The 14,419-nt window shown below is 38.5% G+C and overlaps 1 protein-coding gene across 2 annotated transcripts in view; it reads left to right on the top strand.

The window, feature by feature from the left end:
• AMPH (amphiphysin) overlaps positions 1-14,419 on the top strand; it is a 127,283-nt gene that overhangs the window by 59,720 nt on the left and 53,144 nt on the right. For both annotated transcript variants that reach the window (XM_066557725.1, XM_066557718.1), the window contains exons 2-3: positions 2,114-2,194; positions 12,463-12,517. In XM_066557725.1, the coding sequence (XP_066413822.1) occupies positions 2,114-2,194; positions 12,463-12,517 (136 nt within the window). The remainder of the gene's footprint in view (positions 1-2,113; positions 2,195-12,462; positions 12,518-14,419) is intronic.

The raw sequence follows: 14,419 nt of genomic DNA, 5'->3' as shown, positions 1-14,419 counted from the left end.
TTCATTAGTCCACGGAGTTATATGGGTGGGATCTAAAAGAACCTGTGAGGAATAGTTTACTTTAGCCCCAGTCTGCTTCACTGTCTCTATATGGAATTGTGGGGATGGGATTAGGATTGCTTTTAGCAAAAGAATAAGTGAACCCCAGTTATCTGTGTACATGGCATGAGCTGCAGGACTTCATGAGGGTAAGTTTCTTTAGTCTCTGGCTTGGAACGTTTAGATCCAACCATATGACATATATATTGTTCTGATTTGGATTGGGAAAATTGAGAAACTGTGTTATAAATTATCTGTATTAAGATTAGGGTTGGTGTTTGTAGAGGCTAAATTGTAACACTGCATCTTGGTTCAGCTAAATATCTGTATATCAATGGAAAGTTGGAGATAGGATAAAAAAATCCCAAACCATAGGATGTAAGTGCTGTGGGAGGTTGTTCCGTTCTGAGCCTTGCACTATTGGGCCTGAGTGCACATTTGAAAATGTGGATGTGTGCCATTGATATGAAAAAAAGAGTCTATCATGACAACTTTTGATGCTGTAGTTTGTTATCTATGTTATGAATGCTCATGCTACAGTTAACATGCTTCTTGCTCCAAATGTGGTTTGAATGCATTGCCATGGTCAGGAGGCTTACCTGGCCACCATCTCTTTGACAAAAATGTGTTGGATTTTCAGAAAGCCCCCTGGTGTGGATCAGAGCTGCACCACGGTTGTGGGCAGCCTGTTTGGCTCATTGGTGACAAGGAGCAATGTGAAGGCCTGTGATGATTCAAAATATTAAATGATTTCTCTTTATAATTTTCTGTGATACTTATTAATATTTTATGAAGAGGTTGGTGATAAGAGTGTATGAGGGTTTTTTGACTAGTTAACTTTCTTACAAGCAACTAAAAATGAACATAGCTATTGGCAGCAAAAGGCTAGTCTATATCTTTTTTTCTTCTCTGATATCACTCTTTCAGTCTTTCTGTGGTAATATGACAAAACTTCCTTTCATATGCATGTCCACAGGTGGCATTGCATCACCTTCATTATTATCTTGACCTCTGGTTTCCACAGTAGCAATGCTCATCACTCCTTTGTGCAGCCTGATTTGCCAGCTGTGAGGCTGGCTGGACTTTGGAGAAGAAGGTGGTCTGAGAAAGAATATGGTAGTACTGGAGCTGTACATTCTTTGTTTTGAGAAGAATACATTTTAATGTTTATATGTGTATTCATAGCATCTGTTACTGTTTCAATTTTGTGGGACTTCTGGGTTTTGTTTTAGTTTTGTTTGGTTTTGTTATTAACTGTGAAAATAGATCATTTGGTCAATTTGTAATGGGAGAGCAATCAATCTGTGGGATGGTTCACTCCTACAAGCAAGTACTCTGTAAAGATTTGAGGATTGCTTTATAAGAAGGGTGAAGCCTATTTGCAGCTATGTTTAAGTCTTCAGTATTATAATGAATGGATAGCAATGGGATTTAATAATAGAATGCATTTATTGTGATTAAATGCAGTGCAACGTGTAGCTGCGTCAAATTACTTTTGAGATTGCTGATTGAATAGCCCTTATTGCTGAATTATTGTAGCATGCTTATTATCTAGTGGATGACAATCTACTCATGAATTAATGAGGGGAGCAAAATGAATGCTATGTTTTAAATAGGCATCAGCCTTACAGTTCTTTAATTTTTATGACTTTATGTTGAAAATCATGCCAATAAAAATAACGTTAAAACTGTTCAATGTAATGAGAACAAAAACCTGATGAGGTTTTCTTCTTTCTTTATCTGAACTGGAGGACAATTTGTAGTGCCAGCAAAATTCTGTCATTCTTTCTTGCTTTGAAAAAACAAGAACCATTACCCCAAGGACTCCATACTTGGAAGTATATTTACACACAAACACACACACCCCCCCATACTCCTGCTTTCATCTTTTTTTTTTCTTCTTTTTTTTTTTACAGAATAGTTTCTTGTGTGAATTTTGGAAGTAGTAGAGCACAAAACACTCCCAAAAGTAAAATGCTATTTATGTCTAACTGCAAGAACAGAATGTTGAAAGTAGCAGATGTTTTGATTTGTGTCATTAATGTTGAATTATTCCTTATTCCCTTCACTATAGGTTCTTCAAAAATTAGGAAAAGCAGACGAAACTAAAGATGAACAGTTTGAAGAATACGTTCAAAATTTCAAACGGCAAGAGGTCAGTTACTTTTTCACTTTCTTTAATTGGTCTTAAGAATGCAATATATTTAACTTGCTGGTTTTGAAGGTGTTTCAGGGAACAGATAGAATTCTATTTTTTCTTGGGTACAAAATTTTGTTGTGCAGTTTTCAAACAGAGATAACAGTTGCATTTGTCCATGCAGACCACTAAAATATGAGCTGAAAATAAAAGGACAATTGTTGTCATATGTAACATCATCATGCTTAAACTGCTTGAGATCAGAGTGACATTTTCACCAGTAATTAAGAATAGAACCCAACCTCAACTAAATGCAGCTCTGTGGTCGCCTTGTTACAAAGCAAGAGAAGTATTTATATGGTTTCATTTTGTGGATTACTTTCATCAGTGCTATATAATAATGCCGGTTTTATAAGAGTGAGCAGATTAATAGTTTCAGACTATGCATATGTTGTGAAGTTCCCCATGGGTGCTGAGGTCTGTGGTGGCAGTCTGATGAAGCATAACTAGGCAGCAATGCTCAATTACTCCTAGTGTTATAAACACAACACAGGAAACAAAAGGTGCTCCAAGGAGTTTATAATCTACTTCCAGTGCAATCCTAAATTCTAACCCCAATTACTTGTTGCTTTGTTGGATAGACTTTTTGGCTCTAAGGTGATGAATTGCAATTTAATATACAGTACACCTTTCTAGCACAAAAATAATACCTCCCATGAACTGTGGTAATACCACCAAGAAAACAGTCTTATTACATAAGTATGAACTAACATATCTGTCGTTTTTGTGAGCTGTTATTTAGAGCTCCTATAGAAAAGAATTGGAGAGTGAGAACTGCTCCCACACATTTTACACAATCTAAAATTTGGCTCATATCAGTGTTTGCAGTTTCTGCTCTGAATCAGTCCTATTCTACCAAATGCACTTCCCTCCTTTCCATGTAAACATCCTAACTGCTAGGATGCTTATTAACTCTTCTGCATCTTATTGTCACTTTGCCTTATTTTCCTCTCAGTGTAGAAGAGAGGGAGGTTTCAAAAGCTATTGAGCTTTCCTCTTCACCAAAGAGAAGAATACTGGGAAGTAAAATAATCTGTAGCTCTGAGATGGGTAGTTCTTTCCTCAAATTTCCCAAGGTCAGGAAGATGGTGGGATTAAACAGAAGTTTTGAAATCCTACAGAGATGCTATATTTTCCCTTTTCTTCCCTTTCCACTTTTGCAAGTCCTCTTGACTTGACCTTTTGATTATTCGATGTCATTGCTTATCCTTGTTCTCTGTATCCCAGCTGTTTCACAGCTAGTAACTGTGTAGAAATATGGTGCATCTCTGAGGAGTTTCTTCACTGTAGGAACAAATAGAGCATCTCCATGAGAAAACTGAATTTGTGGTACTTTTTTAGTTCAAAATTCTGGGACAAAAAAGAAGGGAAAGAGGAAAAAAATCCTTTTAAGCAAAACAATATCTCAAGTATTTCTGCCCTTTATCAAGAATTTTCTGTAATGGTGATTTTAAGCTGAAAATCTTGCTTAGATCTAAGGAGGATATTAGCATTACTTTCTTTTTTATTTCCTCATTCTTTGATGTACATGGAGGCAGTAATAAACAGTAAAGGACTCTGCAGGAACTGCATGATGCTAAATCCTAAATGCAAATGTGAGTAGGGACCAGAGAGAGAATTGGGTAGGGCGAGGTGACTGCAAAGGGAACTACTACAATTGTCACGACAGTCCTATGCAGATTAGGCTAGGTGCACTGGCACACCAAACAAGAGAGACTATTTACTGAACTAGTCACACATGCTTACTGTGCTTTCAAGAAGTTCTGTTGTGCTCAATTCTTCAAATGCAGCAGGGAAAATGCTGCAAAAGCGCTGTTTCTGCCATGTTCACCAAGAAGAAGCATATAAATAGTTTAATTTTTCTAAGTTTTGTCCATGCTTTGATCTACAATTTAATAGCAATGCAAAGATATGAAGCATTACAATGTACATCTGAATTATCACTCATTCTGATTTATGCCATGCAGAACTGCTGTCATTTGTGAACTCAGGCAGCCATCTCTTCTTGGTTTACATTCAGTCCTGCTTTCAAGTTCATTCTGCAACTCTAGAGGCTTTAGATAAAGGTCAAATTCTAGATATTAAAGTATAAAAAGGCAATCAGGTGATGTATCTCTGTGCTGAAGCTCACCAAACTGTTGCTGTGGGCCATTCAGGAAGCTTGCAAGAACAACCAACCCTGTTAGAGGCTGTGCCATCTTTTTCAGTTTCCTCCAGGATTATTTATCTCTGTGATGGTCACTGACCTAACAAGGCCATGGCAGAGGAAGTTTGAGAGGAGGTCCAAGCTTTACTTTGTTTCTTGCAATCTCACTTACCAATGATTTGTCTGTTGCCTGGCCACCTTACCTACTGTCAAGTTCATTCTGAGGAGCACTATCACTTCAGTTCTATGTCTCTTTACATGTTCTTTGTTGTGGCTGGTGCTATGTGTGCCCTGGAGATCCTGGTAAGCTGAAAGCTGTGAACATTGTCTGTCTATCTTGTTTGCCTGCATTACTGAGCATGCAACCCTTGAGAGGCCAACTAACCTTAAGGATAGAATGATCTTTTTATTACTACTCCCCAAAGATAATAAATAAGGACTCCCAGTTTAGCCCACTGAAAGGATAAAGGAAAGAGCATGTTGCTCATTATCCAGGAAACAGAAAATTGAAAACCTGAAATCTTTGCCTGAATAGTAGATTAGATAATGGGCCTCTACCAAACTCAGAAGAAGGCTATTTGTAAGGATAGATGCATGCCGTGTTTTGATACAGGCACCCACAAAAGCCACTCATTCACCCTCCCTTGCAACAGCTGGGCAGAGGAGAGAAAAATTTAATGAGGGCTTCATGTGTTGAGATAAGGACCAGGAGAAAACACTCCAAGGGCAAAACAGGCTGAGCTTAAAGGTACAAAGTGAATTTATTGCTATCAGAGTCAGACAAGGAAAATGAGAAGTAAAATAAGCCCTTAAAAACATATTTTTCCCCCAACCCCTCCCACCAACAGCACAGGGAGACATGGGGCTGAGGCTTCTGGTCAGTTTGTCACCTGAGGTTTTCCTCCACTACTCAGGGAGAGGAGTCCTTCCCCTGCTACATCATGGGGTCCCTTCTCATGGGAGACAGTTCTCTGTGAACTTCTCCAGCATAGCTCCAAATCTCATGAGCAGCAGTCCTGCCAAAACTACTGCAACTTGACTCCTTCCCAAGGCAGACAGTCCTCCCAAAACTGCTGCTGTGTAGGTCACTCTTCCATGGGGTGCCATCCTCCAAGGACAGGCTCCTCCAGCCTGGATGCAGGGGCCAACTCTCTCCATCGGGTCTCCCACTGGATCACAGCCTCCTTCAGGGCATCTATCCACTCCAGTGTGAGCACCTCCCCCATGGGGTGCAGGTGGATCTCTACACCCCCCTATGGACCCCCATGGGCTGCAGGGGCACAGCTGCTTCACCATGGTCTTTACCACAGCCTGCAGAGGAATCTCAGCTCTGGTGCTTGGAGCACCTCCTGCCCCTCCTTCTCCACTGACCTTGGTGTCTCCATGTTGTTTCCCTCACATGTCCTCACCTCCTCTTCTCTGGCTAGGACAAATCTGTGCATGCACACTTTTTAAACTTTTTTTTCTTTAAATATGTTATCACAGAGGCATGACCAACATCTCTAATTGGCTCAGCCTTGGCCAGCAGCATGTCTGTCTTCAGAGCCATCAGGGATTAGCTCTGTAGGACACAGTGGAAGCTTCTAGCAGCTTCTCACAGAAGCCACCTCTGGCTGCCAAAAACTAGGCCAGGTAAAACCAATGCAGTGCAGCAGATCTATAGGGGGAAAATGGTTATTTAGATTCCCCAGTCATCCATTCCCATCTCTTTCTGAATACAGTTACATAAGAGCCTCTTCTGGACTTGACAACCCAGAGCTGAATTACCTACATGAATCACCATGGAGAAACTGAGTCATCCCATGTCCAGAGAGAACAGAGCACAGTTGTTTTGCAGAGCCCCTGGACTTTCTCTATCAAAACCATTTAACCCCTGCAGCTGATGACAACAGAAAAACATTTATATTTTAAACAATGAATACAACTGGTTTTCATCTTCCACTTAAGCTGTAAACTGAAAATTCCCACTCTAAATCAAAGCTTGTGGAACATATAAACTCATATATGACAGTATGACACAGATTTTCATTTTATTGTAAGAAATGTCTTGAGATTTAAACATTTATCTCTGCACAGCTAATTGTAAATATGCTTGGCCTCTTAATCGACTCTGAAGTTGAGAATGAGGGGGAAGAGAATTTCCGCATAATTCTCTCATTTCTGTTGTGAAATTATCATCAAAGGCCATTGAGAATTTACCAGAAATTCCATCTGTATTCTGTTTTTCAAGCAATTGCATCTTACGTGTTCTTTTTTTACAGGGAGTACAGTAGCAATTACCTTTATCTCTGTGTCTATTTTAATGACTCACAGTCATTAAAAGTCACATTTTATTGTTCTAAGAAGGCAATACTCTATTTCAGGTATATGCATATTTGCCTCTATTTTTCTTTATGCAGTTATGAGACTTTTACTTTACATGTGACAGTTAAAATCTATTTTAGTGCTTAAACTCATAAATGTTATGTACTATATATATACACAGGGGAGATATAACAGTTACTACTACAAAAGCAGCTTCTCATGGCATGTTGTCAGAAAAAAAGCAAAATGTCAAAGGCTGTTGTTGATAGCTTATAGAATTAGGTGAAAAAGAAGAACATTTTTTACTGTTGTTGAGTGATCCGTACCTGCTGCTGCAGACTGTTTTACTGACGCCATTACCGTGCGCAGAGAGGCAGCCGAAACTCGCGCCACAGCGCCCCCTGCAGCTGCAGGGGAATCATCGCACCTGCCCTGCCTGGCCGGGAGCCAACAGCGCCCCTGCCGGCTGTGACCATAACTGCACCAAAGGCAAAGTGCCGCGGCCGAGTGAAGGGCGTTACTGCGTTCTGGGTCTGTTTGTTGTCACTCCCACTGTTGCCTTGTTATCCATATACTTACTAGTAAAGAACTGAATTATTTAAAGAATTTATTTAGAGATAAAAAGAATTTATTCTTTTTCCCATATCTTTGCCTGAAGACCCTTTAATTTCAAAATTACAAGAATTCAGAGGGAAGGGGGTCATACTCTCCATTGCAAGGGAGGTTCCCACCTTCCTTAGCAGACACCTGTCTTTTAAACCAAGACATTGATGAATGGTAAAATAGAGTACTCTGGAAAGAAGATAGACTTTAGATTGAATTACAGATTTGTCCAAGTGTTGTCATTGTAGTGCAAGAGTTCTATTATCGTTACATTGCAAGGGTTCCACATTGCTAGAATTTCATACCTCCTTGATGCTTCTTGTAGACAGCTCCTCTAGGCACTAACTCTTCCATGTCCTCACAGTAGCCAACTAACTCCAGTTCCCCTCAACCAACCAATCTACTCTTTTATAACACTCTTCTTATTGGCTACAGCTGCAGCCTGTTAACATCATGCCTGCTCCTAATCCTTAATAATTGGCTCAGCTGCAACTCTTTAGGGGGTAAGATTACTTTCTATACTACCTTTATTTACTTATGGTCTATCCCCCTACATCCAAGGAGCCTTTTATTATGTTAAGCTTCTCTTAATTTAATAGTTATTTTCATTCATCCTACATAGTTCTGGAAGAGACCTAGCAGTAAATAGTACCTAAAGTGTTTATGAACAAGACATAGCACTGCTCAACACTGTGTCAAGTAGCAGCACATTATAATAAAGAATATCTTCTAAGTGATACAGAAAACGTTTTCTTTTCAGCTATTTTTCTGATGTATTAGCAATAGAATGATGAAATTCTGGTATTAATTAGAGCTGCATTAATAATTGTAATTTTTAATTGTTGTTATTTTTATTATTATTGTATTTTTATTAATTACCCTGTGCTCCAGTTTCAATATTTTTAATGCTCTTGCCTCTCACTAAATTGGAGTGATATATTTGGGTTTTTTATGTCATTCATGTGCTGACCTTTCCTGGAAAGATGTATTGTGTTTACATCACGTATGTGACATGACAGAAAAATCAAACTCTTCTGTTCTGACTGGAAAGCTGTAAACTCATGATTCCTAGCAAATAGGACATCCAATTACAACTTTATGGGGGCAAGGTGGTCTTTAATTTCTGAGTGGATGCAACAGATTTTCTAATCCATCAGGAAGCAAGAGCTGGTTAGATGGAAACTATGGGGTTTTAGTTTTCATCATTAACTTTTTTTAGGTCTTGTCAGTCTCACAGCCAACAGTGTTGTGGCTCATTTTTTTAACTTCCAGTGCTAAGATATGCTTAAAAACTACAAAGTTAAAAGAAAAGCGAAACTAAACATATCCAAGAATCAATAGTACTGAAAAGGCCTAATGCTGCTGTCAGGGTATGTAAGGCCTGTGGTTGTAGATTCCTAGATTCTTAAACACTGCACCTTCTTATCCCACTGAGTGCATATGTCTTTACCAGCTGTATAATACTGACTTTATGATGAGACCAGAGAGTAGAAAGGTGATAGGCTACATTGTTCAAAGCAACAAACTATTATTTGGGTCATTGTTGTGAAGAGCTGTGTTGACTTTTCCAAAAATGGATGCTGGTTTGGGTTGTTGGTATGCCTCCCTTGCTCTTATGTAAAGTTAAACAGGATTATGTACTAGATTTTTGGTGATTTGTGTACTGACTTTGATCAGGTGAGCTAAGAGCACTGATTTTTGGTGCTGGAGTCTGGTAGAACATGCATAGTGTTATCAAACTGGTTGTAAGAAGTTTGCTATTAACACTTTCCTCTGGAGTTTCTTACATCTTATAAAACTGACTCATTTTGCTGACTTATGTAGAATAAATGAAAGAAATTATGAAATTATAAAGGAAGCATCAGCACTCTCTTGGAAACTTCTTTTCAGAGGGATACAACATTGGTGAAAGGACAGCTACCTTTCATTTTCCCTCAAGAAGCTGCATCTCATTTAACAAAATTCATGGCTTTAATGAAGATACTTGGAGCAGTGGTTTCAGAGCCACTGGATGTTTTCATTTGATAGACCAGAAAGTAGGAGTGTACCAGTAAACACTGTAAAGGGACAACATTAAATACATTACAGTCTTTCAAAAAGTACTTTTTAAAACCTGTATGTAACAGTTTGCCTGATGTGCATAGTCAGCAATGCAGTATTTTCACCTTATGAATTTTCATTAATCTGTTATGTGACAAAAGTATATCTGTCTTCACTAATAATGAGTTTACTATAGAAAATGTATAGACCAGATGCACATTTTTCAGAATTTACAGGGCTGAGGGCTTTTGATGCTAATTTTTTTCTGATATTTTTAGAAAGGTCTAATTTTGTTGCCATTGAAGCTGAGAGAATATCTCTTAGATTCAGTAGGAGCTGGCCCTTGCTCATGGATTTTTCAGTGTAACATCACACAATTGATAATGAGGGAAAAGTCATATGACTCTATCATGTTTAGATATTTCAGGTGTTTGTGGCCTGTTAATAACCTAGACTGAGGGAGATTCATATTAAAATTATTATTTTGAATGAAGTGTCAGAACAGCACAGATGGCAAAATGTTTCCATCATGTTTTACTACTTTGACTTTTTCTTACACATTTCCCTGAACAGCAGTTCCTGATGACGCACAATGCTAACCAAGCAGAACAGATCTAATAGTGGTTTAGGGTAGGAGTTGTAAAGCTGCACAGCAGTATAGTTATAAACATAGTGTTTGGGCAATGTGTTTCCCTGACATTTGTGGTGTGCTGCTTAGTCCTAGTGACAAAACATCATGTGTATTAATAAAACTGGACATGAAATCAGCTAAGAAGGCTCTCACTCTTCCAGCTGCGGTTTGCTGCTCCTGGAACACCAGAGATTTTTTAATAACTAAAAATTGTTACTATATGGTCACCTATTGAGCTGGACCGTGATGAAGAACCAAGTTTCTATACCTTCGATTTTTACCACACTAGCTCAGGCCAAAGAAGGTATGAAATTAAAAGATAACTTCTGTGCCTTAACGTGACTTCTCACAGTACAAGGGATCCTCCCAGGGGGAGACTGGCATGCATGAAAGGGCAACTTCCATCTAGTTTCTGCCAAGTATTTGCTGATCCTCCTCTTCAGACATGAGATCAAGAAATTTGCTCCTGGGTATAATCTCCTTTCCTCTATGGAAGCATTGATCACTTAATGTCTTGGTCCATGGAAAACAGTCAACTTCTGATATCCCCATGCCTACCACTTGAGCACAGAATGAAGTTAACTTCTGCTGTGTTATGGATCATGAAAAAATGTGTTGTAATGACACTTTGGGGTAGTAGCTCCTGCTAAAAGTATTAAAGTGTAGTAAATAAAATACAAAAGTATTAAAATGTATGCATAATATTTTCTTAATGGACACAACACCAAGCTACTACTCAAGAACTTTCGGTTGTTCTATAAGTAATTAAATCTGAGGTTAAATCCACTGATACTCACCCTGCACTTGTCTGGCCCTTGTTTTGATAGGCAGCTTTGATTCCAAAGCAGGGGAAGAGGTTGCCTTTCCTTGGAGCATCAAATATGGCTCCAAACCAGAGAATGGTTAGTGGGCTGGCTGCTCCTTCACACCTGCTGTTACCCAGCAGCTTTTCAGATACCACCCTGGTGGGTCTATTCCTGAGCTCAGACTTGAGTCGATTAATGGATTTGAGAGCTGTATGTGACTTGTTTCAGATCACATGGGTGTAAAAGCAAGCTTCTGTTTGTTGAATCCATAAATTTAATTCAGTCAGCTTTCTAGGCCCACACAGGCATTTTTACCTTAAAAATTCTTAAATATTTCCAGGAGGTTAAACAGTTGCTCTCTTCTTAAAGTGCACTACAATTTGAGAGATGGGGGTGAGGGCTGTTGATGATCCCATTCTAAAGGCCTACAGTTCCCTTCAAAAGCTGAGAGAACTGAGTTTGATGGGTGTGACCTGCATTGTATTCTAAGCACTGGTGAGACAAGTATTTTTTCAGAACCACAGTTTTGACTTAACATGGCTGTAGCTATGATGGATTTTAAGCATCAGATAGCCCCTATCAAACTGAATTTCTTATGATCCTCTGTGTCTGAATTCTCTGAGCATTGAAGTTGCTGATGGCAAATCCTTTACTGGTGTCAGACATCCTTTAAGTGAAGTTAAAACAGCTTATACCTTCTGCCTTCTAAAATATTCACTTTATTCACATGCACCCTTTAGGTTCTGTTTTTCACATGGAAAATATGAAACTCCAAAGCAATCAGTCATATTTTGCTTCTGATTTTTCCATATGGTGTAGCTGTATGTGAGAAAATGTGCCTGCAAGTTGACACTCCTGTAGATTCCAGCTGCTTAAATAAATTATTTGAAAAATATTGGAAACTGGCAAATGTGGACTCTTTCAAAAATATTCAGGCTATTGAAGGTGTCCTGGACAGCATCTTTTTAGCAATAAGTATGTGTGTAGCACAGGTTTCTTTGCAAATCCTAGGAACTATGAAGTCCAATCTGTGGTACAGTCAGAGATAAAGTAACAAAATCCATTGTTTTCTCTGTTCTGAGAAGGTGTAAGAGAAAGAAAAATAATTTTGATGTATTTGCCAAAGAAAGTTGAGAATTCACAGTAGACTGCAAGATGCACTAATCAAGCAAAACAAATAACTAACATTGTTCTTATATTTTAATAGTTATTTGCTTGCAAAATGTTGAAATATTAGAATACTTTGGAAATTGTTTGCAAATATAGTAAACAACTTGTGTAAGGGTAGAACTTTCTTCAGGTCTAGACTGGCCTCGTTTGAGTGGTTTCCAGTGGAAGTTCACCAGTTTTGATTATACTTCTTTGTGTTTCAGATTAGGCCATAGGCCCAGCTGACTTGAACTGCACCTTAGCTGTAAAATATACCTGTCTTTCTTTGGGTGGAGTTCTTCCCTGTACAGATGATTGATAAAATAAACCCAGAAATTCTAGCCTAGAGAGTACACTATGCAAGACTCCTTTGCCGGGCCTTCTTTTTTTATGAATCTGTGCATGCTTTCAACATCTGACACTATTAATTAGATAGGTCCTGAAATTGCTTTTAGTTGTTGTTAGACATACTGCATGCATGTTTCAAGGCATTAAACATAACTGACATGTATTTTCACTTCCATGCTTTTTTTTTCTTCTTTTTCAGGCAGAGGGTTCCAGACTCCAGAGAGAACTGAGAGCATATTTAGCAGCCATTAAAGGTGATTTTTAAGTTTTATATCTTGCTTTCATAAAACAAACTTTTTTTAAAAATTGAGACAAGTAAGCTTGTTTAAAGTATACAAAGACAGATACAAGTAAGATTCTCTTTAACCTAATGCTAGGGATTCTGTACCTTCAATGTCAACTCATGTATTGCATCCTCGACTGTCCTTTGTGTGCATCCTCCACTCCCTAGATTCTCATCGTGCATGCATTTTTAGCACCCACAAAGTCTACATACCTTGTTATTCATCTTTGCAAATGCTATAATATGAAGTATCTCATGCAAGGCAAGGGATTGCTTGATCTCCACAAATGGAACATTTCCAGGTTATTACTAGTTGGATGATGAGCTTCCTCCAAAACCACACTCCCTGTGATAATGTGATTTCTCATCTATTTCTGGCCGCTTAATCCATTTTTTTTAAGTTCAAAAGTCAAATGTGATGTCTCTTGATACTGCATTGAAAATCTAAATAACAGAAGTCACTAACCAGTGCTTAAATATCAGAGACAAGTAAATAGTCTTTTAAATCCTACTAGATATTTGTAAATCCAGCACACTCAACAGAGCACTGTATGCAAAGTGATCTCTTTCTCATACCACTGCTCTTTGGAGGAATTGGAAGCTAAAGGAAAAGGAATAAGAGGTGGTGACAGATTGAGAGACAGTAGCTTCTTGAGATAAATATAAATATATGATAAATATGTCTGTGTGTGTATATTTTTTATCCGGCTCCAGTCCAGTAGGGAAAATTTTGCAAATCAGTATTAATATCCCTGAAACTCATTGTCATAGTAACATCATCAGCTGTTCACAGGCAAGGAAGAAAGCTCTTTTTGATGCAAATTATAAAATGGGAAGCAAAGCAGTAGCTTACTGTCTTTGACCATCTATTGTTTTCTGTATGAGCTGCCCAAGAAAAATTCCATACCAGACAAACTTGCGCTGATGTCTTTTGTTCTTAGAGGAAATTATAGCCTTGGTCTTTTGCAGGGAACACACTGAATGCTAATTTTGCTTTCACAGTTTTTACTCTTCCCCACATACATTGTATGGTGGTTATTCAGAAGCAGTAGGATGATGCTGTCTTGCTAGATATCTTACCTGTCACGTAATCTGACTGTTTACATGCTGCCTTGATTTCTGTATTGGTGATAACACTCCTCTCTCCGTTTCATCTTCTTTCTCCATCCTTCTCTTCTTTTCCTAGTACTCTCACTCATTGTCCTTTTGCTCTTGTGGTCTCTAATGGACTACTTTTTTCACCAAGTTTTGTGTTTATCTTGGTGTAAAATTTTCCTTTGTTTTAGTTTTGCCTTTTTAGCAATGCTTTTCTGTTAAACATTGTTTTCTTGTTGCTGCCTTTAAGTAATTTGGACTGACTTTCTTACTCAGAATGAGAAGTGTTTGCTAGCACCTTATTATCTACATGTCTTAAAAAAGATCTAGTCAAAAGCACTCATGAGAGCCCTAAAAATGTCAAAGACAACAAGCCAGCTGTGGGCATCCTTGGCACACATATTGGCACACATTACTGCTGTGGAATGAGCACACAACCTGAGACAGTAGAGCACAATACACAGCTCTGGCTGAGGCTTCCTCAAAGATGACTAGGTCAGTAGTGCAAAAGACCAGATTTTGGATGACTGAAGCACCTCCTACAGTGTCTTTGTTGCAATTCTTTGAATGTCTGCTATCATTGAAAGATTTTTGAGTATCTATGCACAAAAACATGGTAACCATCATATTTAGGAACTTGAGTGGGATTTTTGCACCAAAGATGTCACAGACTTGGAGTCACACTGTCATTGGAGGCTCATTTTGCAGGAAAAAAGGTCAATCATATTACCGCATAGATTGGATTTATTGGAAAATAACATAATACACTTGACATCCT

This window comes from Molothrus aeneus, chromosome 1 (genome assembly GCF_037042795.1).
Source record: "Molothrus aeneus isolate 106 chromosome 1, BPBGC_Maene_1.0, whole genome shotgun sequence".
Classification (NCBI taxonomy): Eukaryota; Metazoa; Chordata; class Aves; order Passeriformes; family Icteridae; genus Molothrus; species Molothrus aeneus.
This window is presented reverse-complemented; position numbering and strand designations above follow the sequence as displayed.